General features: G+C 42.3%; 4 protein-coding genes across 6 annotated transcripts in view; 1 reads left to right on the top strand and 3 right to left on the bottom strand.

Annotated features, from left to right (window-relative positions):
• Window positions 1–3,905: 3,905 nt before the first annotated feature.
• On the bottom strand, window positions 3,906–9,540 carry LOC145455853 (uncharacterized). The gene is made up of 7 exons (XM_080333872.1): window positions 9,382–9,540; window positions 8,186–8,387; window positions 7,963–8,096; window positions 7,309–7,458; window positions 5,125–5,374; window positions 4,360–4,496; window positions 3,906–4,224 (listed from the first exon to the last, which is right to left on the bottom strand). Exons 1-7 carry the CDS (start codon window positions 9,467–9,469, stop codon window positions 4,136–4,138), a joined length of 1,050 nt encoding a protein of 349 aa, XP_080189998.1. The 5' UTR covers window positions 9,470–9,540; the 3' UTR covers window positions 3,906–4,135.
• Window positions 9,541–10,609: 1,069 nt separating this feature from the next.
• Window positions 10,610–12,133, bottom strand: LOC145455858 (microtubule nucleation factor SSNA1-like). Its single transcript, XM_080333877.1, has one exon. The coding sequence runs from the start codon at window positions 11,085–11,087 to the stop codon at window positions 10,743–10,745; it is 345 nt and encodes a 114-aa protein (XP_080190003.1). The 5' UTR covers window positions 11,088–12,133; the 3' UTR covers window positions 10,610–10,742.
• Window positions 12,134–12,534: 401 nt separating this feature from the next.
• Window positions 12,535–13,440, top strand: LOC145455857 (NADH dehydrogenase [ubiquinone] 1 beta subcomplex subunit 10-like). Its single transcript, XM_080333876.1, has one exon. The coding sequence runs from the start codon at window positions 12,676–12,678 to the stop codon at window positions 13,273–13,275; it is 600 nt and encodes a 199-aa protein (XP_080190002.1). The 5' UTR covers window positions 12,535–12,675; the 3' UTR covers window positions 13,276–13,440.
• A 2,545-nt stretch (window positions 13,441–15,985) lies between these two features.
• The window catches only part of LOC145455850 (low-density lipoprotein receptor-related protein 6-like), a 32,728-nt gene continuing 20,846 nt past the window's right edge, over window positions 15,986–27,867 (bottom strand). For all 3 annotated transcript variants that reach the window (XM_080333868.1, XM_080333867.1, XM_080333869.1), the window contains 13 exons: window positions 27,353–27,552; window positions 26,363–26,559; window positions 24,982–25,086; window positions 24,788–24,921; window positions 24,395–24,544; window positions 22,743–23,029; window positions 22,444–22,563; window positions 21,622–21,951; window positions 20,760–20,873; window positions 19,835–19,950; window positions 17,686–18,042; window positions 17,492–17,625; window positions 15,986–17,247 (listed from right to left, as the gene is read on the bottom strand). In XM_080333868.1, coding sequence (XP_080189994.1) covers window positions 16,473–17,247; window positions 17,492–17,625; window positions 17,686–18,042; window positions 19,835–19,950; window positions 20,760–20,873; window positions 21,622–21,951; window positions 22,444–22,563; window positions 22,743–23,029; window positions 24,395–24,544; window positions 24,788–24,921; window positions 24,982–25,086; window positions 26,363–26,559; window positions 27,353–27,552 — 3,019 coding nt within the window. In that variant the 3' untranslated portion in view covers window positions 15,986–16,472. The remainder of the gene's footprint in view (window positions 17,248–17,491; window positions 17,626–17,685; window positions 18,043–19,834; window positions 19,951–20,759; window positions 20,874–21,621; window positions 21,952–22,443; window positions 22,564–22,742; window positions 23,030–24,394; window positions 24,545–24,787; window positions 24,922–24,981; window positions 25,087–26,362; window positions 26,560–27,352; window positions 27,553–27,867) is intronic.

Genomic DNA, 27,867 nt, shown 5'->3' with positions numbered 1-27,867 from the left:
TTACTTGACACGATTGCTGAATTGTCTAAAAGGACTGCACCAGGGGTGTCAAACATACGGCCCGCGAGTTCATTCCGAATAAACTGAAAAATTATTGCGATGTAGCCTATTATACAGTATATGCCTACATTTCTAATAGCAGTAAATGTCGAACATGTTCATCGACCACATTATAACGATCTGTCGACAGTGTTGAGTTCTCAGTCAAGTAACCATCAGGAACAAGGTGGTGACATTGACAATACATTATCGGCAGGCAAAAAACAGCACATTGTGTTCAGAGTGTTCTGGGAGTCGGAAACGACAGTTCGAAACCGTTGCATATGTAACATAGATGGAGAATAGCTACACGAAAAATAGAATTCAGATATATCGCTGCTCGCACTGTTGCTTATATTACTCTGACCCAAAAGCCCCCAGCCCCGTTCTCCAGAGAAATCGAATGGTGAATTGGTGATATAAAAATGGTGAACGAAATTATAGCGCCCTCGTCTGCAATCTCTTATATTCCACACCACGAATACGCAAGGCCAACGACGCATCACGATTAAAGTAAGGAGATCATTACATTATTCCAACTTAAATCGTCCAACTTATCGTCATATCACTGTTTTAGTGGTTTATTAGTGTATTCAATCGGCCAGTAATCGCATTTTGTCAATTCCATTGTTTGCGAATAACGATGCTGCTTGAATAGAGCCCTTATGATCCGTGATTTAATATATAATACGGTTGTTAATAAAGCATTCCAGTGAAAAACTACGGTATGGATTCATCATCATCATTGGTTTATTAGCAATTTTATCAGTTCAATACACCACAAAAATGCGATACAATGAAAAGACAGGAAGATGTCGAAGCGACAAGGAGTAGGCCTAGTCTATGGAATCTGACACCCACCTTGGCCTAGGCGATGTAAAGAGGAGGCATGCACACTGAATGAAAGTAAAGAAGATAGTGTAGAAGAAGAATGCGACAAGAAATAGGGCGGCATGTCATGGGAAGCGAGATCGATAGGTCAGTCGTGGTCCGGTAATCTTGAGGATGGACTGTATTTATTTAGTAGTAATTGCTTGTATTTCGACTTGAATGTGGACTTGCTCGTCGACTGTCGGATGGCCGGCGGGATACTGTTCCACACATCAGGTCCGGCATATTTGATGGAGCGATGATCTTTTCGGTCGATCATTCGGAGGTCACATTTTGGATCATTTGACATGGTCCGGCCCGCGAGCGAACAAAACTTTTGAATCCGGCCCGCGACCCGAGTTGAGTTTGTCACCCTTGGTCTACACCAGTGGTTCCCAAATGGTGGGGAATTCCCCACTGGTGGGGAATTCAATGGTTTTAGGTGGGGAATTGACGCATTTGTTCAAAATTATATACAGGACAGTCTACATATTCACGGAGACACATCCGCAATTATCGTTACCAGTTAACTGCTCTGGAATGTATGTATCGAAAATTATATTGTGTGTTGTTCACAAAACCTCATTTTAACTCTGGATGGCCAATGATGTCGTCACGAACGCATCCGGCACGACTAGTTTGACGCTTTCGCGAAATTTTGAGCGTTACTGGTATCGGTTCACAATACGTTTTATGTTGCAGTTATAGGCGATTTTCTTGCGTACTGGTATGGTTGTGTGTCTTTTGTTGTCAAACCAGCAAATAGCTGCTCTGTGATGACAAAAGTGCTGGTGTAGTGGGGAACGGGGCCGTAACTGCCGCACCCCAAACCCCCCAATAGGGACGGGGGGGGGGGGGGGCGAGTTCAAAGGGGCCAAAAATTATTTCGTGAATTAACATAAATTAAAGTATTTTTTGGGGGGTACGATTTAATATTGCCGAATATCTGATTATTGGGTACCCTTCCCCACGAAAAGACGTAGAATTTATAGAAATGGGACTTTGGCGTCGGCCATTACTGCGCCACGACGCACCAAGCCATATATGAAGTTATAGGTCATGTAATATGCAACTCCGAGAAATGTGCCAGAACGATCAGCAGCGAGAAGACCTTAGCCGATAAGGAATGCCCCTGTGGTGACCCAAAATTTCGATATATATGTACAATATACATATATAAGCCTATGTTGGCTAAATGGCTGACACCGAATGAACGCACAGAATATGAACCTGGCGATATAAACTGCACAGGACAAATGCCATCCCGCAGGGAAAAATTATTTGCCAGTAAAGACCGATTTGAAATCGTGTGTGCCTTTTAGTTTTGGCAATTTCCATATCTTTTGACATAGTAGATATAGGAGATCACGAAAGGGCGTAATGAAACGAAGTCTATATATACCAACGGGTCCACCCGAAGATGTTTAATTCTTATTTAGGGGTCCTACCTTTTCCAAAACACCTCACTTAGCTCTACAGGTAAATCTGATTAGGTGAGCAAAGAGAGCAAAATATAGCAAAATAGCAATAGCAAAATATATGCAATTCCCGATCATATTGGTCGATTCAAACACGAATTATATAAGGCGAAGGCGAAGTAAGGCGACGCGCTAAACAATAGACCCAATGTAGCTGCTAATTTGCAGGAAAAGCGGACAGGCTTAGCAGGGCTGAGGTGGTTCTGGGGGCTCAAGACCAACGTTTTTTTTTTGGCGGGGCTGACAAAGAGCTGTTACGGTCCTGGTGGGGAATGAAGGCTCGGAATAATTCTGAAGTGGGGAATGGAGACAAAAAGGTTGGGAACCACTGGTCTACACCCATTGCATATCGTTCGTCCCACATTTAGGCTTACACTTCTTTCATTTCACTATATAATTCTTCCTTTCAGGCCCACAGGCAAGTTTTTAAAACGTATGCTATTGAAGTACAGTAATGCTGATGATATGCAGATTTCGTGTTTTAACGAGAAAATGGTTGTTATAGCATAAACACAAAACCTATATACGCTATGTAATTCAGTGGTAATGAGGTGTGTTTTTGCGGAGTGTATGCTTGCTGACTAGAACGACGATTGTTGGAACAACACTTTTGTATCATCAATTTGCCGTGGTCTGCAATCTTGTTTACGAAACTCCGAGACAACTGATATATATCTGTTTACAGGTTTCCTGGTGAAATTAATTCTGTCATGCACTGATCACACTACACCATATATACTTGTATATGAAGTGATAAGATCTTTGTAGGCAATTAAGTCAATGTTCCCACTCGAGGTTGGTGACAGAACGCAGATTTGTCATGAAATAGCGCAAATTGCGGATTAAAATTGGAAGAAATTATGATAATATTATTATTTTTAAGACAACAACAGAGACCCGTATCATTTGTATGGGCCTTTGTGTATCACAAGGCATTGCTCATTTTCTTTCCGTGTGAGACTTATATTTCTAGAGTGCTACTCTTCATTCACTCCAGCTTCCACGCTATTCACTATCTGTCTTTGGTGCTGACCTTTGGAGCCCGGATTACGTTTTCTCCGGGCCTCTGAAATGCTGTGCCTACAGTTGGATCGCTAAGCCCAGATAAAGAGCAAAAACCAGATCCAGCTACCCTCGGATTCAACTCCAAAATTAACCACAACTGATAAATTTACCATATTCTGAACTCTAAACAAATTAACCTTAACCCTGACTTTAACCCACACGCTGAAGTGTTGCGTGCTATTATGAGAGACCAATTAGGTGACATAATCTTCGGAGAAGATCCGCATATTTATTAGTAAATTCATGTATATTATTCACGCGCCCAGTTAGGAGGCCTATCGTTACTCTGACTATCATGATTCGGAATCGGCATGGTTAAGAACTTAGATTTTAGGGTGTCGAGTGTGGTTTGTTCCGGTCATTTCCTAATTTTAATGCTATCTGAAATTGTCGTAGACTTACTGTCAACTACATCGGACATAATGGAACAACCTTTTCCAAAGCAGATGATCGTACCATGATATTGATATTTATTATATATTTGTGGCGTGTCGCTGTTGCATCATAACGAACATTGTATTTCAAAGACAACGACATAAACACAGAAAAGAAGGCATGCTCTCGAATACCATTGGCGATGACAGAACCTTTATGACATCAATATGTGTGCCCGCATAGCAACAATGGGCTACACATATTATACAGGAAACATTGCATATAAAAAATTATCTCGCTCCGAAAATTTATTTAGGTTCGCTCGGAGAGAAACCGCACGTTTCTGGTTCGTCGTAGTCGCAGTTCGGTTTGTAACCATCTGGAATAGGCTCGAGATCTAAAGTAATAGGAGTGAGATTTTCAGATTGTGCCCATATTATGTGAGTGTTGCAGACCGTGTATGCGTTGCCTATATATATCACAAGCTATATATTTGAATTAGAATATGAAGTCAGACAGGAAACATACGAACCTTTGCTATCGAGGCATTTGTAGTCGTGACCCTGCATGTCCAAATAATCGGTAGCTGTTACCCTTAATAGGCGTTCTTGCAAATCATATTCGTCTTCTGTATCTATAAGCTTTAGGCCCAGGGAATCCATAACTTCTCTAAATTGTAAGACATCAATAAGTCATTTCGATTAGTGCATGAATGTTTCGAAATTAAGTTATCTTGCCGAGCGCAAATCGAAAACAATCCGAATGCATGTTGGTCTATCCTCACGGCCATGCTTGACTTCACGATAGTACGGTTTAGTAGCCTACCCACACATTCGTACAATTATAGAGATTGCAATTTGCATAGTACAATGATTGGGACTGTGGCAATAATGAATTGTAGCATTAGCGAAAGAGGATTTTATGAATGAACGAACGTGACTTTAAGAAGGTCAAAATTTCTCAAATAATCATTTAAAATATTAATTTAGCATTTCGGAACGCTAGTGTATTATTTACTCGAGAGCTTCTCCAACATTTTATGTGCCTACTGATGAAATAATTTGGTGATTCTCTATAAATACAAAATATATATGATAGAGTGAAGAGAAGGTAATATTTCCACTCCAGACATCAACATAGTCGAAGACTATACAGCAAAAACATTGACGGAACATACGACATACATGCTGGCCTATAGAGGCCGAATATTCATTAGATAAACTGGTACTGTCTTGCTGCTCCACAAAACGCCTATCTTAGTAAATAACTTTTATTGTTTTAAAGAAATTGGAAGCACCTGCATCTCCATTCTTTATTTGGATCTTCACCTGGTTCCATCGATTTGTAGAGGCCTACTAGAGCATTAGTAGTGGTGATAACGTCCGGTCCGATGAAGACTTGAAGACTTTTCGGATGAGGTTTCGCAACTTGTGTTTTTAGAAACTGTCGCATTCTTTTAACGCCGAGAGCCACCTCAGTCGTGTTGAATTCAGTAGATGTCATTCGAGAAAGGCAAAATACCGGCCGAAGCATAGATATTGTAACATCTGTTAAATTTTACGAGATGTATCTGCTATAGGTAACGGCGAGTTGAGACATTATCTTTTTTACCTACAGCGAGCATGATAGGCATATCAAGAATATATCCGGCGATTACAATGGTGTATTATGATGACATCAATGCAAACAGCGCCAAAATTAAGTAACTTTATATCATTTAGGTAGTGGGCCGGCTTGAAACATTTTGATCGTTTGCGGGTCGCACCAGTCAAATCATGACGAAATCTTATCTCCAAATCCAGAAATGGGAAAAATACGACTTGAAGCCGATTATGGGAGATAGGCGCCACTACTACTTTTACAATATTAATAATAATAATAATAAGAAGCCGATTGCATACAATACAGGTATAAATCGCCAAGACGGCGTCTCTAACCTGTTTGTCACAACGATATAAATTGACATATTTGTATGCCCCTCTCCCACCAATCAGGACCGTAACAGCACTTCGTCAGCCCTCTCCAAAAAACGTTGGTCTTGGCACCCCATAGGTTGATAACACACAAATTCTGGGGGGGGGGCACCCCATAGGTTGATAACACACAAATTCGCCCCCAGACCCCCACCAGGTTAGTCGTTTTGCCGCGACTTATAACCGCTATTTATTGTACCGTTTATTGAGACTCAACATTTCATGATTGAATCGGTCAATATGATCGGGAATTGCATATATGTCGCTATCAATTTTTTATCCTCCTTGCTCACGTAATCAGATTTCCCGGTAGAGCTGAATGAAGTGTCTTGGAAACTGAAGGCCCTTCATTACATGATGTTGTTTCGTGACCTCCTGTCGGCTATGTCAAAAGATATTGAAATCAACCAAAACTAAACGATGCACGCGATTTCAAATTGGTATTTCGTCACTGGCAATTTAATTTTCCTCAAACATTTAGACCTATGTATACATATCGAAGTTTTCGGTCTGAATAAGGGCAGTACTTTTCGGCCCAGGTTTTCTCGCCGCCGATCGTTGGCACACTTCTTGGAGTCGCGTGTTACTTGGCCTAAAACTGTATCTATGTCTTGGTGCGTCGTGGCGCGGTAATGGCTGAAGCCAAAGTACCCATTTGTATAAAACATGCCCATTTTGTGTTATTTTTTTTTTTTGGGGGGGGGGGTGGAGTACCCAATAACCCAGATATTTGGTAACAGTAAATCGCGCGCATCGCGAATTTATTTTTCAATTATTTTTTTGAAAAATTCTATAATTTATGCTAATTTACGAAATCATTTTGGGCCCTCTTCGAGCTTGCGTGCGGCAGTTACGGTCCTGCCCCCAATCCAACCCGCTCCATCCCATGTTTTAGTCGTTACGCGGCGTTGGCCTTATGAGTATGCGTTGCGAGGAAAACGAGAGTCGAACTGTAAATCCGAACGCCGTTATTTCGTTGGTTTGTCATTATTTCATCATCTTCAGGGTTTCTACGGAAATCAGGAATCTTTTGAATTATAATTATACCAAGACGAGCACACGTATTTTCATTGTATTGTTTGCCTAACCATCTTTTTCTCTGTGTAACTTGCATAGAACGGTTTTGTATTGGCGTTTCCGCCCCTGTGAATCGTCTATTTTCCAGAAAACTCAGAACTGAGTGCGAACTGTTTTTATCTCCCGGTATTTCGTGACGATTTCGCCGTATTGGTACTAATAGTGACTAGAGTGGGACAATTACAATGTGGTAAATTTAATATTTATAAGTCTCATATAAATGTGATAGATAATACAAGTATTTTTTTCATTTACAGCAATTATGAAGAGTATTAGTGTAAATTCGCTGGATGGTGATCCAACCGTGCTGATCGGGTTATTGAAGCAAACGTCCACTCATATCTATAACTGGAATTTATGGAAAGGTTCGAGAAACCTAAACCTGGGCTACGATTTCAGATATAATGTATATAGGAGTTGTGTATCTCTACCTGCAGCGTGTTCCTCCGGCCCAAAACTTCCGTCTTCATTTTGCAATTTCATTAACCCATTCACTAGACGAGGATCAATTGGATAGCTTGTGAGGCACAGAGTACTTAACATAAGAGAGAAATCGATAATGTGATCTGGTTCCAGAGCTTCTGCAAAGAGAACAAAACCAAACATCACCTTCGGAAAAAGAATGGAATAAAGAATATAATGCACATATGATAGGCTTACCATATTTTGGAAATGTAAAAAGAGGACACTTTTTCAGAAATTTCAGACATGCAAAACTGGAGAAGAATTCTCAAAAACCGGTAAATTTTTCCCACTTCGTGAGATTGGTTGACTAAAAAAAAAAAAAAAAAAGGTCATCACTTCCGCTCAGACCTCAAAATAACGTTTTTCTCTCTACATTGCCAGGTGGATGACTAAAAAAAAAAAGAAAAAAAGGTCATCACCTCAAAATACCCGCCGGAGCTTCACTTCTGCGCTAATTTACGGCATATCACTCGCGATTTCCTCTAAATCTGACCTAAATTTTCAAAAAAGAGGACAAAAGGGCGTCCTCCGAGGACACTTTCAAAAAAGTCAAAAAAGAGGACAAATCCTCTTAAAAGAGGACGTATGGTAAGCCTAACATATGAGGTTGGTATACTCACGGCTTTCATTGACAAGAAAGACAGACATGGAATCATGCACGTGACTTAACAAATCGTGACCCTCTATCCTCCGAGGATCCAAACAGAGCGATCGAGCAGCAAATATTATTTCTCCGACATCAATTATCTCCAGTCTGTAAGTTGAAGTGTAGAATTGAGACGATGGAATGAATATATACCAACTACCAACACATGCTTAGCGTTAGCTCATTTGTCGCCTTACTCGTCCCATGCATATTTGACAATCCCTTGAAGTGTCCGTATCGTATTGGATCTCCCAAAAAGCTTGTCAGGTGCGGCAACTTGGATGGCTGTGATCGTAGATATGCTTTCCCAAACCCAATCTGATCTGCGGCGTTGCATAAATACGTCTATGATTTCATCAGCAGCCTCTTTTGCTTCCGCAGCTTTATACTCTGGTTTCCCTGCGCGATACAATTCAGAAATTGTAATCTTAATAATTAAAGATTAGCCTATTGCATATCGTCGCTTGAGGCACAAAAGTCAATTTCAATCCCACGGTTTATAACTGTAAAGAATATTCTATACGTACCGTTGGAAAGGATTTGGCCATTCGTTCGTGACAAGCCTGCAGGCCTAGCCTACATGAAATCTCTTGAATTCGAGCTACTCCCCTCAGTGTAAAAAATAAAACAATACTCCAGTGAAACTTTCTTATTACTAAAATGGGTGAATGATATTATATCGGAGCGGTTCTTACGTTCTTACAAAAATTTTTATGCCGTGATCGTAACATGTACCAATAGAAGCCTCGGCCGCCCACATTGACGACGTCAAAATGATGAACTAAGTTTGAACTGCCCATTCTTTAAATTACCTCGGTTGTTTTTTTACAACGTAAAGCAGAACGCTATGATAAAACTATAGTAAGACACCATATACGAGTTTCATAACTAAACACTAATTATAACTATATGCTGGATAAATACTGGCCTGCATTAAAACGTTACCGGCACTCGTTGATATATTGATGAGACATCCCAGGCCCTAAAAAGCGCATATTGACGTGCGATGCGACTGCTGTGACATCCAACTCAGATAATTTCGAATCGTTATAACTTTTAATATCAAATATATTGCACATAGCTTGAAAGTCCTTCTCGTATGTGTCAGCGGTAAGACAGTATAGCTTCGTACACGAAATGCTTTCGCGACCCATTTTCGAAGGCTTATCCCGGCCTGCCGGTTAAGAACTAGTGCTATATAGCAGAGCGAGCGAGGAGTTCATTTGAGGAAACATCCATCAGAGTCACTGATACCGTTTTTCTATACTAGCGTAGTTAGTCAGACAGAGGCCAGTTTATTCAACAAACTTCAAATGGTAGTACGGCAATTATATTGTTTTATATCTACGACAAATTAATTGTTTATTTGAAGTTGGTCTGCATGCCCTCTTACCGCACACAGCGTATCCATCAATGATGACTGTTACGCATGCCAGGGTGAAATATAACAAAAATAGGCTCTTCAGACATCGGTTCAGCATGCTGTTGCAGTGCGCTGTCACCTACGTTACCGAATCTAAATTAGCAAGTTGCAGATCTGAAGATCTTCTACAGACAATTATTTTTATAGCTTTCTTTGCAGGGAAATTCGCTCATATATAGCCTGGGGGCAGAACAATTACAATTCGGCGTAGTTGGCTTGTACGTTGTGGGTCGGAATCGCTACTTCTAGGAAACCTTATCGCGCATAAAACCGTTGAGTGGAGACGGCATGTTGCGATCAACATCAATTTGCTATGCAATTTTTCCGGTCCGCACTGGCAACCGAAATATTTGATGTCTTCGGGGAAGCTAATCATAACACAACAGTATTTAGCGATCATATATATTCAGTGCATTGAAGATGACCGATCAGAATGTGATCACCTGAGGCTTCAAGTCTGACAAGCCACCTACTCCCAAACCTGATTTGGAGTATACATACACTCGCGGTGCCCTAATCGGTCTTGTTACGTGGGTTATTGTATGTATTATGATGCTTCCCTGTAAAAGGTCTATTCAACATTGGAAGTCATACGCGTTCAAAAACTGATCAGTGAAATCATTTAATGTGACCAATACGTATGTGATTGTCCCATCCTCAATTTATTAAAAATACAATGCTTGATATGGCATTACGCACATCGCGTTCACTGGCAATTTATTGATTACTTACCACAGAAGTACTCACTGACCTTCTCATATATTGATAAAAATGGGACATCAGGGGTCAGGTTGCATTTACCAAATCGAGAAAAAATAGTATTTTGCGATAGATTTCGCGCAATGAACTTCTACTTGAATATTGTCTATTTTGATAGGCTAACAGCAATACCCGGCCCCCTCTGTGAGGAAAATGTAGTCTTGTCACACCACTGCCAATTGCTGTTCTCATAGTTTCCTGTTGCAAGCTTATTACAAATCTATGCTCATTTTGACAAATTTGAGTTTAGAGGCCAGTCTTAAAAACTAAGCGGGCCACCAGCTTGTACGTTTCATAAAAGGGTGGGAACCACTGGATTAGAGCATCGAAGTGTTATCATATCATAGTCTTTATCACACTCATTGGTATTAGATCACAATATTCGTATTAGGTCACAAAGCTGCATGTGCCAGTACCAACTAAGAACCGCCATTGTCCATTGAGTAGAAATGTTTTTATTAATTAAAATATCTTTCCGATTCAAGACACACAAAGAGAAATATTCCAGAACGACACGCGTTTGAAAGTGCAATGAATATCAATAGGTTAAGAATAAAAAACAACGAATATTGCTATAACGTTAAATCAGCGCCATGTTTGGCACCATCAATATGCCCGAGGCTACCCTTGACTGAGTTTAATAGGGTCTGAGAAGTTTCCAGAATCTTCATGTATGCAGCTTCTGTTTCCGCGATTGTTTTATCATACTCATTCCTGGACGCCAGCTTCTTCGCGAGGCCATCATTCACTTTTGCGAGCCGTTCTGTTAAAACCCTTATATCGCTTTGAAGTTTGCTCTTTTCTTCTTCTTCGCGAACTATCTGACGATGCAAATCGTCTCTTTTCGAGCAGAGATCCTCGATGCATTTGACCAGTTCATTGTTATAGCTTTGCAATGCAGCTCCTTGATGAGCCATTTTATAATGCTGTAAGATAGTGAGCAATCATAATTTTATTTTTGAAATCAGCATTGATGACTATGACCAACTTTGGACAGTCCACATAGGCAATACCTATTGGACAAAGGATATCGTTACTTACAACTAACAGGGTTATTGAACGATTCCTCTTATACCTAACCAGTAACCTAATTTCGTTCTATTATCAATACTATAGCAGAAGTAGGCTACTAATTTCAATCAAGTTGCGGCCGACTCCCTGATTTCTTTGCCTCTCTGTATTTGTGTTTAGACTGGCAAACAAAATTTATGCCTACTCTGAATCTGGTTGATTTTCTGTAATAACAGATCAAATTAAAACATTAGTCCAAGTAGTGACACATTCTACTCTACAATTCAAGCAAAAATTTTGCATCACAATAAATGGGGTCTATACGTCTATCCTCACTGTCATGACCAGTCAACAAAAACATTATACATACAAATATAGGGGGGCCTACTATGTAAATTTGAAGAGGCCATTTAGTGGATAAATGAAGGAGAGGAACTAAATACGTAATAGTACCGTACTTGTATTAATTCAAATTGAACCATTATTATTCTGGCAATAGAGAAAATTGTAAAAAAAATGATGAAACGAGATCCAGCCCAATCAATCCCTGAACATTTAATAACCTATCATAATCTGAAATTCTTGCATAGACACCGCGAATACTGAACAGAGAGTCAGCAATTCCTTTTACAGTCAGCACTCTAAATAAATCATGGTCAAATCTGATCTTCTACATAGACTTCAAGAGTGCACATCATACATAGGGCCTACGAAATATCCTGATCATACAACGCAATAACTACCGGCATCGTTATAACGGCGGGGCCATACTGCTAACGTGCGAAAGATAGACGGACACTGATCCAAACGGATTAGACGTACATAGACCTACAGAGATAAACGTAATTTTACAATTTGTTAGTATATCAAACATAACGTAAATGATATGTGCACAATATTTATAAGCTGTTGGATAATTCTCATGTAAAGACCCTTCCGCTCGCTACCGCTAGTTAGGATTCTTAGGAATAGGAGTTGTTGGATTTTGAAGGACGGCGGTTTCAGTGTTCCACATGACCCTAAAAATTCATCGTCGCCACATTATGTCATTCACTTTACAATCGCGTATGCAGACGTAAACGATATGCATAGGCATAATTTGAACGCTGAATAGTAAAAAAAAATAGGACAATACTTAATTTTATTGTGCTCGAGCAACGAAATTCTGTCAAAATCTTTAACTATATACAAAGTGCACACCTAGAAGCGTCCACGGTTACTACAGGTAACATTCGTGATGTTTGGCACAAAGCAGATAAATTTTGCAGGATTTCTTACATCAGTCTTCATGAGGGAGAAAAATCTTGGAATTATGTCAAAATATTCTAAAGACACAAACTGCTTTTGAGTATGACAATTTGAAAGATATCAATGGCGGTTTGTTTTGCACAACTGGTTGACCTTTCACCCAAGCAAAAAGGTTAAAAGTTGGTAATTTCATGTCCCGCGTATGATTAGTGGCGACTGGCGAGTTTAGTGCAGGTATTCTTGGCAATGGCAGGCGACTTACCTCCGGGCGTTACGGGCCCCATTCCGAACCCGAGTGAAGTGTACAAGAACCGTGATGAAAACGTGTCGGACAGCTTCGCAACTCAAACGCGGAGTAAGCTAAATCCAGCGCCTTATCTCTCCACATTTTTTGCGTATACTCTTCATCTACCGTCGCTCAAGCTTAAGCAATTTGTTGAAGGATTGCGATCACCATCGAAGCGACGATACTATCATGAGAAATTCAATAGGGTTCCCGAAATATGGGAGTGCAAGACCGATGATTACACCTGTGTGTACGAGGCTGAGATTCAGTTCAGGAGAGACAAGATGGTAGAAACGAAAATCATTGAACTCCTGGAAAAAGACATGAACCATTGCAAAAGAGTGTATCCTGTCTCATGGGAAGAGAACTGCAAAGGAAAAATCGACGAATTTTGGCAAATGAAAAGAAACTGGCACACTAAGTATGCTGACTTGGGAATATATCAAAATGCAAGAAATGTATTGAATAAGCAGAAGAATAGATATATAGAAAAAAGATACAAGGAGCGAATGGGAATGGGTTATTCAGAAGACTGGATATTCCAGGATTATGCTGAATAATTGCTTGGCGTTATGAACAGACTTTCATTGGACTCATGATTGTGTTTACTTGCCTCAAATTATTTGGTGGCCATTATCTTCGAAAAAATGTTATTCTGATTGCATATTAGTTTGCCCTTGTTTCGAGTCAGTTTCCTGTTCATGAATAATGAGCATTTCAGCATGCCACGTATCGTTGACCCTATAGTGTAGCATGGCTGTGATGATCTTGAAGTTCCATGTTCGAGCAGGTTTCTTCTATTTACTTTGAATCAAGCTACTTCAGCGGTATCCGAATCGGTATAATATCACTCAAACTCAAAATTTATTTTTACGGATGCATTTATGGTATTTTGCAAGAATCAAACATGGAGATAGCCTATGTCATCTAAAAAGTGCTCTAACGTCATTTATATTACTGACAATCACGACTGGAGCAGAGACTCGAACAACTCTGCTCCATACAGTTGTAAGATCCAAATTGCGACACTGGTTGACGGAATACTGGTCCCGATACAACCCATTTCTTGGTACTACTATCCGATTGGGAGTCGGGGTAATTTTACTATGAAATTAGTCATCCAACTCTACATCAATTTGAACAAGGACTTACCTCCGATCTAAAATTGTGACTATGTCAGATAGTGTTTTCTGACTCTAGCTTCATATAAAATTAAAAGTGCAAAAAAGTGGCCTAATCTGCAACCTTGTCCTGCTTGCAACACAACATCAATGACTGGACTTCATTTTGGCAGACTACAAATTTTCATCCTTTTGCTAGGGGATACAGTGCATTTTTGGCCTTATTACACTACCGTATATATCATATTCTTGTAGCTCTGGCCATATTTCTTCATAGGACAATATGCAGTGAGTTGACGGACAATGTAAGTCGAGCTTGTTTAATGGTAGGAAGGCATCCACAATTTCGTAATTATTAGTTAATAACAGAGCTGCTGCAAATGCTACTTGAGATCACCTAAAGCAGGGCCGGCCAACCCGTGGCCCGCATGGTAATTTTAAAAATTTAGTAATATTAACAAAAATGGATTGCCCAGATTGTGAATTTTCTTGGCCCACCAAAAATTTGATCAGTCTGGCCGCAACACTTGGGATGGCACAACTGAGATATCAATCCTGACGCATTGCCGGATCCATGGGCCAGTCAAAATTTGGTAGATCTTCGTTCATTACAATGAAGCAGAATATTCTGCTGTAGATTTATCTAAAGTAAAAATTTTCTTCCCACTTTCCGCAATATTTTGTCACTCGATTTGTTTTTTTTGTGCTGTTACCCCTCCTGAAAAGAGTGCCAGATTAAGTCTAATTATAATCACAATTACGAGAGAAAGTGTCGTCCAACATGCGACCTTGCGTTTGCGCTCACAGGAAGACTGTCGACGATGAAACATAGGCATAAAATGATCGACGCATGTTGGCCGAAGCTTTCGATATCAGTATGTCCACTCGCTGAATAGTCCAGTTCTTGCAAACTGAGCCCAGCAACATACAGCAGACCCGGAATATACTCAAGTAGCCATAATATTGACCTATGAACTTTGTTCAATCTTCCGCCGGCGCGTTTCGTCAATGTAATGTGGCCCTTTGACCGAAAAGGTTGGCCACCCCTGACCTGAAGCGTCTGGCGCTGTATAGTATGATGGCTGAACCTGAGGCGAATGACTTGTCGACTAATCAATGGCATAAAAGTAGTACTATTTGTAGGGATCCTATCATGCTGACATAACAACCATTGGGTAAACTCAAACCTTCAAGGTTTGATTTCCCCTGTGATGGAGAAGGTCAAGTTGTACCGGGTTTTGAATTGTTGCATGTGGCATACTGTGTACCATTGTTAACTTCCAACATGGACGATGTACATACTGCAAACAAAACCCATAATGTATAAAAAAGGCTATATAGGAGTTGTGAGTCGCAATGCAAACGGAATCATTTTGAAGGCATACATGCAACTCTAAATTTAGAAGAAGAAATTTAGTTAAATTATAGCTAAAAGCCCCTACGGTATTGGAATAGATTCTCTCACTGTTGTGAAGCGTCATTTCTGCAACTTTGGTAACGTCACATGATGTAAGATTACAGTACCATATCTAGCTGTCAACATTTTGTAGAGAAAACCATTCATTCATGTCATATTTGCAATATGAGCAAGTGCGCGGACCAAAATTATGTGCATAAGGCACGAAACCACCCGGTTTTACATTTGACTGTCGCATTCTAATGTTCTTAGTTCAAAAACCTTCAAGAGATTTGATAGGTCTGTCAATTGCAGATTAGCAACAAGGACTGTATTGGAATCCTGACATACCATCTTTCAACACATCCAGAGCGGTTAATAACCACTGACCTAGGCCACACATGTTTGCATGCTCAATAAAGTGCTGCTTGGATGTCTAATTGCTTGTCCAGTCGAAATAGTAACGATTGAATAATACCTTCGAACCATGAATCAAGAATTTCTACACGACTCCCCAACCCAGACTACAAGGTCGAGCTGTCCACTAGAGTGCTCAGCATATCTCCATTCACGAAGCAAAATAGCAACTTTACCTACTGACCATTATTGAAATTTGAAGTGATTCTGCCGTGTGCGCAAACTTTCATCATAAAATTCGTTGCGTATGGCTAAATATTTCATTTGACACTTCAATGTTTCATAACTGACACGGCTGTGGGGTGGGCTGTGTACAACAGAAAAAGACCCCGCAAATAGAAGTATCGCCAATATTTTATATGAACGGGCGAACATTTCCAAAAGCAATAATAAAAGTTCATAAAAATCGGACAGTTGGCATCTCGAGCAGTCGGAACCAGAATCTCAGACCGATGTACACGTCGCGTAGGCATGAATGCAAACTCATACGTGCAGCCAGTATCAAGAAGAAAAATCGAACAGCAGCCACGATTTCATTTCAGATGTTGCTAATAGGCACGAACAAACTTGAGGTATAGCAGAACTCAAAGATAATCGTGTCGCAAACTGGCTGTGACAATTCGAGAAATTAGTAAGATCGCAGAGTTAAATGAACACAAACACAAAAAATTCATATACAATGTGAGAGTTGGTAGTTAAGTTGAGAACATTAAAAAAATGCGAGTACCAGAACATTGAAAAAAAAGTGATTACAAGCAAAACAATGGTAAAAGGCACTGCTAATATTTTCAAGATTGTCAACGCTCCGACACCCTTTCACAAATCACGACAGCTCGGCGACTGGCGAAGGCGGTGGGTTAAGAATCGGGAAATCAATTTCGGCCGAGTTAGCGGGCGACTCGTTCCCAACCAGCAAGGGCCGGTCTTCGCTTATTTTTTCATCGTCACTGTCGCCGTTGGAAACAAACACAGCGTCCTGGCCTTTGCCCTGGTCCACGTCGACGATGGCACTTACTTTTCCGCCTATGTCCAAGTATGGTTCGTCATCATGGTTTTCATCAGCTTCATCATGCGTGCAACAATAGTCTGACAAATACTGGCTACGGGGGGTCGGCGGCGGGGCAAACGGGTCCGAATCGCTATTCACGTCATAACCATTGCAAGGACGCCGAGGCAATGCGCCAAACATTTTCCGCCCGCTCGCATGGTGATACCTGCCGCCGGAACGGTTGCAGCACATCACCAAATAGTCCTGCCCAGCACGAGTAGACCCGGATGACGACGACGAATGGCGGTGCGGGTCTGGCGGGGCAGTCGGCCCGCGGTATCCGCGGTGTGATGATCGACACGACGATGGAGGGTAAGGGTAGTAAGGTGCCCCGCCACAGCCCACGTAGGCTGGTGGGTAAGCGTGGTGGCAGCAGTAGCAGTAGGGCGGGGGAGGGGATGATGGGGCGCCGCCTGATTTGCTGCGCCAGCTGATCGAGTCAAACTCCCGTACGCTGGTTCCACTGTGCGAGAGGCAGTCGTCGTAGGAGTCAGACGGGCACGGTGTGGGGTGCGGCACGGGGACGTGGGCGTAGCCCCGTGGCGTCCGTCTGAAAACAATTTTGATGGTTCGCATTTGAACAGGTCATGTTGTTGCCCGATATTTGGGAATATGACTTTTTACCGGACCGCGGAAGTACAAGCATGTGGCCATTCGGTTACAAGTGAATTGAGCACTTGGTGGCCAATAATAGGGTCACCACTCTGACCTCAACTTTCACCAACATGCTCAAACATCGCATGCTCATATGTCCACATGACGTAGCATGACAAAAATATGGAATCAATACAAACCTGTGCCGATGTCCGCCGCGGCACTTGTGGCAAGGCGGCGCCCTCGTGGACTGGCTGTCAGTCGAGTAATGCCCGTCGCCTGCCATTTTCGAACCGGACCGGTCCGTCGCAGGAGACGGAGGCGGGTTAAGAGTCTAAAATCAAAATGTACAGTCGTCATGATCGACAAGAGAACAAATTTGAAAAATTCATACCGGCATGAAAAACTTCCGTCCGTGCCCGCTCGAAGTGCTGGACGAAGCCCCTGGTATATTCGGCCGCGGTACATGCGGCATGATCGCGCCCGGACCACCGGCGTACGGTACTGGCCCGCAATACTGCATGTCGTGGCGGCGATGCTGTGTCGACATCTCGGCCGGGACGATGTGACCCGATCGGTCCGCTGTCAGTGACACGTTGACTGACGCCGTGGACCTGCCACCGGAAGACCTAGGGTGCTGGGTCTCGGAGTCGTCGCGGCCTGTCTCGTCGGTGGTGATTTTGAAGTTGAAATGGAACTTTCCGCCGTCCTTTTTCGTGTACACTCCGCCCACCGTGACTCCGTTTGACGACTGAATCGAATTGAGTTGGTCAGTAATGAAGTACTTCTGCTTTTCAAAGTACTCGCGTGGAGTTATTGCCTTGCACTGCTTACTCGTGTGGTCACAATTTTGGAATACTTCTACTTCATGGTTCTCGTCTTTTTAATCAAAACTAGGCCAAGAATACTGACATTTTAGTTACTCAGAACTCGCTACTCCGAGTCACAAGTCAACCTCACTTTAGAGTTTTGACACAAGTCAAGTCGAGCCACTTTCAATTGACCACCGAGTCAAGTCCGAATCCAAATCAGCTAGTAGAGGGTCGCTTCCGAGTCATAGAGTTTTGACTCGAGTCCGAGTCAAAGTCATTATGTTTACTGTTCAGTTTTCAGTTCAAGCCGGTTCAAACTACTTTTTCGAACTCCGCTCGAGTGATATCGCACGGCTCGGACTCATAATACAGTCATTTTCCTCAGTTTCAACAGATGAAATCCCAGTAACGTGGAAACTTTACTATTCTTCGAAGTTACAACGAAATGTCTGTCTTGGCCGTCCTAGTCTGTGGAGTCATATGACTTGGTTCGAGTCACACACAATTACTGGAGTACAAGTAGAGTCATTTTATGCATTTGAAAATATGACTCGAGTCAAGTCGAGTCACCAAAAAATCACGACTCTAGTTGGACTCGAATCGATTCATGACTCGATTCATTTCAACCCTGTTGTAGACTACTTCTACTCGAAAGGTTTTAGGACAAATTAGGCCTAGAATACTTACTTAGAATTCATAACTTTTACTAGCGCATTACTTCCACTTCTACTTGAGACTTTGACCACCTTTGGTTGGTAATGTTAGACCAGTGGTTCCCAACGTGGGCGATTTGGCGGTCTAGGGAGGCGAAAATGACGAAGGGGGCGACAGGGGGGCGAAAATGGACAAAGGGGGCGACGGGGGGCGAAAATAGCGAAGGGGGCGATGACGCATTAGAACGGCTGACCTTTTTTTTTTAGTCAACCCATGGAAATTTAGTTACAAAAGGGTGTCAAATTGGTCATCGAGCCGAAAATTTGACCTTTTTTTTAGTCAACCCGCCGGTGATTACAGTTTGTATGCCCAATTTTCGGTACACAAAATTTGGGGGGCGATGATAGGTGTTGACCTTGAAAAGGGGGCGATGGGTCGAAAAAGGTTGGGAACCACTGTGTTAGACTATTGCTCTTCTACAATTACTTTGCAGTTTTAAGCAAAACAAGGCCTATAATACTTATATTTTCGAAGGTTTATTGCTTATAAATGCCTGGTGCAGTATATACAGCGCTGTGCTAATTCGGTCACAGGCCCTCCTAACACACCATGCAAATACCATTTAGTCCTAAGCATGCCTTATTCGCTTTGGTATTGCAAAAGCATGTGCAAAGCTTAACTCATAATTCCTGTTGGAGCCTTCGGGGCTTCGTCCTTTACGGGCAATTCATTGTCTATATCGCGGCCTTCGAGCAATGCGTCAAGTCAACTTGCTCCACATGATTGATTCGTGCAAACCTCCTTCGCAAACAATAGCTGCGATTTTCCGGAGGTCTGCGACTGTCATGCCCACAGATTTTATCAGTTCTTCCGCGCTTCCGACGTCCCAAGGTCCTCGTGTTTGAGATTTTGCCCATTGCATGATATGCGGAGTCGAGTAAACTCAAAGTACTGACAGTAACTAACCTGACCACCTCTGCCTGTCAGCGCCACGAGACACCAGCAACAGTTCACAAGGGTCAACAATTCTACAAACGATGCTAACCGCTGCAAACCGAGAGACAAAGACACGCTCACCTTCTTTCGAAATTTCACCACGACTAAAATCCCGATGACCAGCACGCCAGCTGCGCAACTGATACCGATGATGATCACTGTGTTGTCGGCATGTATAGGGGAGGCCGCGACACCGTCTGTCACAAACGCACATCATTGGGCACCTTATTATGACCGGTAGTGAAGCGAGGATGTTTTCAACAAGTCGGTGAACTTATCATTTGACATTTTACAGCTTGTAGCCCACTTTATAGGCCTATCGTTGTAGACAGCCCATTGTCTGCTCATTGCGAATCATAAACATTCAGATCAAACAAATAAGTTGACGCGGTGTTATGCTCAACGTACCGCAATATCCTAACCGAAGAAAGACTGCGTGAGTATTGGATGCTTCTTATATCAACTAGTGCATGATGAAAAATTGTGATGTGGACACCATTGTCAAAATGAAGCAACACGGTGTGTCGCCCATCAGTGTACGCACAGCTTCAGTGCTGTCAGCCAACAACTGCTGCTGTTGGATGTTCTTTCTCCATTCTTGGCAAGCTACTCAGTAAGCACAGACACTTTCTACCCGAGAATGTTGGAAAGTATCTTTCGTTGCACTACAACAAATTTTAATGATTTCTTACAGTGATGTATTGCAATTCTTCATAGGGCCAGATTGTGGGCCAGATTGTGTTAAAATAGAGTTTGTCGGCTTTCGAGTCAAAAAATGTCAAAATTTCGTTTTTTTTAGATCAAAATCTTATGCTTTTTAAGTAAAAAAATCGCTCTAGTGATGGCCCTAAATAGGTGCAATTTTCGAAAAATACATGCAGACTAAACCCAAAACCACTATTCACTTCACAAAACAGATCATGTAAAAAATACTATGCCACAAAAACTATCAAGCAGGCGAAACCAACTCGTGGCACTCCATCACGGAACACCGTATTCAACGAACCTTGATCGATACAGTTCTCGTCCGACTGATCCCCGCAGTCGTCGCGCCCGTTACACTTTAGCACGCCCGATATACACCGACCGTTGCTGCAGCGAAAATGTTGTTCTGCACAAGCTGTAGCAAAAAAGAAATCAGCGTCACGCCCAACGTGCAGTGGGACGGGACAGCCAGAGCTGTGGAGTCGGAGTCTGGTTAAATTTTCTCTTAATGGAGTTGGAGTCACAAAAAATTTTGTAACAACCTTTCCAGTCGTAGTTTGGGAAATACATACTGGCTGGAGTTGGAGTTAAAATGCCCCGACTACGACTACCTTCAAATAAACCAAATTCTCTCTAATGTTGCTGTCGCAGTTACAGAAGTTATACATTATTTCACATACGGAGATATACGCAAACTCAATTTCTTTCTGTGAGACAAAATTCTCAACTAATAACACATCATTTTCCGATTAGATTTACGGGAAACTTGTTTTTCTGTAAAGAAAACATTAGGAGCTGGAGTCCGAGTAATTCAAGTTTTCGGAGTCAGAACATTGCAAACGCCTGGAGTCGGAGGTAAAACATATTCCACAGCCATGGTAGCTACTCAAGTAGAAGTTGAAGTAACATAATGAATTAACACTAGATTACTTCAAGTGGAAGCAGAATATTAAGGTATGAAAAGTACTCAAGTAACAAGTTTCAAATGGCACCACAAATAGATCCTACTTTCGAAAATATGCTCGGGTTACAGCCCACTTGTTATGCCGAATTCCCTCGCCAAAGAGTTGCAAACATATATCGAAACAGCTATCCACTTTTTAAAACCCAAAAGAGTGCAAAGTAAGAAACCCGACTCCACAGTCGCAGAGCGGCGCGCTTACCGCAGTTCAGCTCGTCCGAGCCGTCCAGACAGTCACTGTTACCATCGCATCGCTTCTCCATCTTAACGCACTGCTGCATTTTGGTGTCGAGATTCTGTATCACGCCGAGGAACGGCCTCATCTTGTCCATGGCCCGGGCCGTCTCGCCGTCGGTGCCATCCACGCCCGTGCCGCAGTGGAAGCTGTCCCTGGCCTGGCATGGCGGGCAGTTCTCCTCGTCGGACCCGTCGTCGCATTCCGGATCGCCGTCGCAGCGCCACTTCAGCGGGATGCAGTTTTGCTTGCCCCGCGTGCACGCGAATTCCGTGGTGGTGCAGGTGGGGCCTTTGCCTGCGTGAACAAAACCAGCCTAACATTAGTCCTAATCAGGGTTGCCGTATCGTCCATATTTCTAAAGTTTGCCCTGATTTCGAAGGGTGATATCTTATTAAAATACATTGTCCTTATTTTCAAGATTTGGGTTATAATTATCAATAATAATCGGTGTCAATAATAAACAAATATTATTCTCAACGCTGGACTACAAATCCGTACTGGTTCGGGCTGAATTTCATTCATGGATATTAAACTGGCAGGGCAGTCGCCGACTGATAACCCCGCGTACATCCGTAGCGATTATGTCCACCGTGCACATTCAACCGCTAGGATACGATAATTTAGTTGATAACGATACAGACATTACAACAGGTTGTTAAGACAGCGTGAAACAAATATTTGTCTCGGTAAACATTTTAAAATCTCGGGATTGATGTCGTATTTTATATGTCAGTAAATGACAAGTTACAGGGGCATGATGGTCGTTTAAGATGTTGAAATACATACCACATTGTAAAGCGTTTATCAACTTGAGATGGAGAGGGCACGAGCACGACACAGTGCCGTCTTCTTTCCCAACGCATATGTGAGAGCAGCCGCCGTTATTTGCCGAACATCTGTATTCGTCTGTGGAAGATAACGATGAAATGAATATCGAAAAGTTTTCTCACAGGCCGGGCGCAGGACAACCAAGCATCTGGCCTGGTATCGATTGAAACGATTTCATGTTAGCATTCTGATTTATATCGTTTGCAATTACCCGGAGGTAGGCACGGGAACCTATCAGAATGACCACAGCGCATTACCTAGTCCTTTTCTGTTCATCTTTGTCACCCCGAAAAGACCTTTCACTTTGTGATTGAGGCCCTTCACTTTCCGCGGAGCCTTGTAGCGCTGCTCCGATTTTTTCGCAGTTTCAATCTGCCAATGAGACGCCAGATTCCTGTCCGACACCTCGCTGACCCAATACAGCCCGGAACCGAACACGGTCAGCCCGTAAGGCTGCGCCACATTGGACTGGAAAGTCCGACGGTCGCTGCCGTCTAGATCGCTAGACTCTATCGAGTCCATGACGCTGTCGCTCCAGTAAAGTCTGAAATAAGGTATAGCAATTTGGGTACTCAAATTCGAAAAAGATTTGAGTTGAGTAATGGAGTACTGAAATTATACACCCCTTGTCAAAAAGAATAGGAATAGGACATTGTATTTTTGTCCTTGGTGTTTTTGCGGCATATACATACATACACACTATGAGTGCATGATGTGCATATGCAGCTGGACAAGTAAGGTGCAGAAATAACCTCGTAAGGCTTTCCAAGTCTTACACCACCCTACCATGCTATCCCGGTAATGCCCAGCGCCAATCGGAAAGTCATGGATACCAGCGTTAGACCAGCGTTACTATCAGGCCTTTGACCTGACCCGGCCAGGGATCGAACCCATGACCAGGGTTGTAATGATTCGAGTCCCAATTTTCTGATGACTCGACTTGACTCGAGTCATTTTCTCAAAATACGGAAATGACTCGACTCGAGTCTATCTGTGCATTGACCCGACTTAGACTCGAGTCATTGCGCATGACTCGAACCAAGTCATATGACTCGAGACCAAGACGGCCAAGCCCGACATTTCATTGTGATTTCGAAGAATAATAAAGAAACCACCCTATCAGGACTTCGACTATTGGCACTGGTACTTGGAAAGGCGACAAGAAACTGTTGAAAGTGAGGAAAATTAGTCAATATCACCAAACAGAGTTATAAAAGTGGATTTAACAAGACTTTAGCTGGAAACTGAGCAGTCAACACAATGACTTGGACTCGGACTCGAGTCATAATACCATGACTCGGACTGGAACCTCGGGTCGATGACTTGGACTTGACTCGGTGGTGAATTGAATGAATGACTCGACTTGACTCGAGTCAAAACTATAAAAGTGAGATTGACTTGTGACTCGGAGCCTTGTGACGCGGTTACAACCCTGCCCATGACCTACCGATCAAAAAGACGGGCGCTCCACCATTACGCTACCTTGTCGAATTATTCATTCGATTTTGATATGTTCGTATAAGAGAACCCAAAATAAGTAGCGAAGGACAATGGAATGAGTATTGTCGAAAAACACCAAAATATCTCTAATGTGATATGACTGTCGCCCGTTTCCGTGCAGTCGCATAAAATATATATACTTCGACTTTCCAAATCATTCAGGCTGTTACGACGTCATCGTCAGTGGCACTTGAATACATGACTTGAAACCTAAACCTAAGGTACTGGATTTATCGGTATCGACTAATACATCACAGGATATCGAGGAACAAATTTGTGGCGAATGCAGAGGCCTGTTTCGGTTAAGCCCGCTCCTTACTCCTTTCCATGCCGTCAAATTGTTTTATCACTTATTCATCAGCAAACTCAGAATCGACCCACATTCGGACATTCGCGCAACGATGCAAACCTGTCTTTCCCGTTGTCAACGATCAACCCGGAAACACGTCGCAGCTTTGAATAGAAGAGCTTCGTTACTTCTGTTCCGTCCACGTACGACCTGAATATCGACTCTCTGCACGCCACGTAATCGGAGCACGAACTGCTGAAGAATATTTGCCTGAAAAGAAACGTCTAGAAATAGTCATAAAGTGCAATGTTATTCATATACATGGCGTGACACAGCGTAACACACATTTTGATGCAATAAATATCAAAAATATCAATATCAAAATGTAACATTTAGGGCTGACCATAATGATTCGCAGAAGTAGCCAGAGAATTGCATTTACTTTCCACCACAGGAGTTTTGATATGATACTTCCGTGTTATCAGGAAAACCCACTCGGGCAAAATTTCTTACGCTCTTTTAGGCGAAACCGCTATTTGTCTCGGCATGACGTAGGTAGCCTCTTTGAAACGAGCATCTCCGACAAGCCACACAGATTCCGAGATGATATCCCCGATCAAAGTTCCGTTCAATCCCATGACGCTTATCTGAAATGTCAAGCTACGCGATTAAGTCACAAAAACATGTCCAAACAAACATAGACCCACCGTATTTTTCCTGCTATCGGTCCAGTATAACATCCTGTTGATGGAGTCGACTGCCATGCCGAACGGTTGTATGTCGCTCGCATTGTCTTGGTATAGAGTCTGAGACTGGAGAAAACGCGACCATTACGAGACGTGTGGGGTCTGGGCTTTGGATGGCTATCAGGCAGGTATTATAGGCAGGTATTACAGAAACCGAATTTGTGCTTTATTTGACAGAAAGTGCAGAACCAGGACAGGGCTCTAAATTCTTAATTCGGTAAAGTGCCTTACTAGCTGACATATAGGGTTTTTTAAACTATGTATCTGAGAGCAGACTATTACTGTATAGAGTTAAATCATTGGCACTCAAACGTATTTGAATCTATTTTGAATTTTAATTTAGAGATGGAAACGGGCTTCTGGAACAGATCCAGAAGTGGCTAAGTGGTCATTATTGGCTGTAGGTAGAAGTAGCAAAAAGTAACAATTCTAAACCTACTTTTGCCTAAAAAATAGTCGAAAATTAAAATCGCTTCCGCAGTTAGTGCGAATAGGCAAAACCTAATTGTAACACTTCATTACCAACAATCTCGTACCGGATCGGAACCTGGATCCCGTAAAACTAAATAAGCATCGCTTCACTTTACTGCGAATTGACACCAACCACGAACACAAAATGTCTAAGTCAAACAATCAATGACATTACGTCTGCGACATTCGAAACTTCAAATTTGACCTCACGGATCCCGTAAAACTATCGTAAACCATTACTCTGCTTTTATGCGGACCAACACAAAAGTACGGTCACTAAATCAATAAATTGAAGGTTCAATGACAACGCGACTGTTAACATTCAAAACTTCACTTCTGACCTCGCATCTTATCAAGCCCATGTCGACAAAAAAAATCGCCATGCTTACCAGACATACACAGTTGCACACGGACAAACTGTTGATCTAGTTAGGTGACGGTCAACTAGCTACTGGTTTTCGAGTAGTTCTATGAAAATTCGGTAGTTCTAGTCGTGCATTTAAAAAGGAAATTAGTTGCTGAACAACTAGAAAACATATGCTGCGTTTGGTGAGATACCGATGCCCCGTTGTATGGTGTTCTTGCAGTCATTGTACGTCAGAGTCAGAGAGAGGCGTAGCCCAGGAGAGGTTTTTAAGATTTTCCATTTCAATCTCAAAACCCCGTCCTGTACTAATAACAGAAAGCCAATCTGATTCAAATGAATAAAAATTAATGAGCTGCTTGGGAAATGAATCCAGTTACTTGTATTTCAGTTGCAGATTTTCAAAAGTTGAGTTCTAGTTGCGAGTTTACAAAAGTGAGTAGTTATAGTTGCGACTTTTAGAAAGTCACTTCTTAATCCAGTAGTTCGCACAAGCCTGGTCCTTACCCCGTTTCCATTCATATGCGATCGGTGTATGCCGTTGTCGCTGATCCACAGCACAAAATTCTCCGCCGCATCGTACGCCACGGCCTCGGCGTTTTTCAAGCCGCGAACCGGCAGCACGTCGTCCGGATTCTGGCCGTGATCGAAAACGATACGCCTCAACTCGTTCTCTTTGATGTACAACAGAAATTCGTCGGGTTCTGTCAAGACAAACAAAATATAAATCGCCCGTTACCGCATCAAAGCGCGACTCGTGTTTGTCGGCAAATATTTGCCTTGTCTTGCCTCACCAATACCAGGCTATCCAAACACACGTCAAAGAACTGCTAGGCCCCTAACGCCACTATTTGCAGGTAATAGTAAATCGCTCGGCAGATGAAATAGGATTGTCCCTGAATCATCACGGCACCAATAATGACTATTCTTCATTTCGACTTGAGCTGGGATGATACCACCAGCAATAACAGTAACCATTCAACTAGATTCAAGTGAAAATAACTAATTCAGATTCTGGCCATAATATGGTGATAGGAACCGCTATTCGACAGCAATGGTAACTCACTCGGCAGATGAAAAAGAATTGCCATTAAATCATCAGTATAATTGTAAGATACGACAATTCTTCATTTTGACACGAGCTGGCAATATGTCACTTGCGATAAACATTTTTCAAGTGAAATTACCTAATTTACATTCTTGCAACAATAGGGGGATAGGAATCGCTATTGGTACTAGTAACTGAATCAGCAGATATAAGACGGCACTGATAATCGGAAGATATGACAATTCTACATTCTGATTTTAGCCGCCAAAATGCCAATTAAGCGAAAATGACTTATCAAGATTCTAGCCATAATAGGAACTGCTATTTGGCTGTAACAGTAAACGGTAAAGGATTGCCACCAAATCACCACAGCACAACTTCGTTAACTGAGAATAACTAATGCAGATTCCAACCACAAAACGGGAACAGAAACAGACGGATCCACTCACCACTGCACGTGACATTGTCGCCCTTCAAAGCGTGTTGAGCGGGACACGCACATTTATGTCCGCCTTCGGGTAGGGTAAGGCATAGATGTTGGCAACCGCCGTTATCGCGAGAGCACGCGGACACTCCGGTTTGCCGGGAGGCGTGGTAGACGAGCATGTCGCTGATACTCGGACTGGGCGTGTAGTTTTGAATGAAAACTCTGCGAACACGGATCACCGATCAGCAAATATATGATCGCAAATTGCTCCGATTGTAAAGACACTACTACATCAAAAACGAAAACTGAAGTCGTCCTGAATCGCGCAAAGGAAATTTTGAAGTCGAATTAATATAATAACTCTAATAATTTGAGGGCTGATACGTAAATTCAAATTGCACGTTGACGGCCGTTAACACTAGGGTTGTAGGGTTGGCGTCACAAGGTTCCACTGACACAACAATCTCACTTTTACAGTTTTGACTCGAGTGAAGTCGAGTCGTTTTCAATTCACCTCCGAGTCAAGTCCGCGAGTCC

The sequence above is a fragment of the Botryllus schlosseri genome, chromosome 14 (assembly GCF_051294905.1).
Source record: "Botryllus schlosseri isolate E-star chromosome 14, Bs_hap1, whole genome shotgun sequence".
NCBI classification, from domain to species: Eukaryota; Metazoa; Chordata; class Ascidiacea; order Stolidobranchia; family Styelidae; genus Botryllus; species Botryllus schlosseri.
The sequence above is the reverse complement of the archived record's forward strand: the minus strand, read 5'-3'. Positions and strand labels throughout refer to the sequence as shown.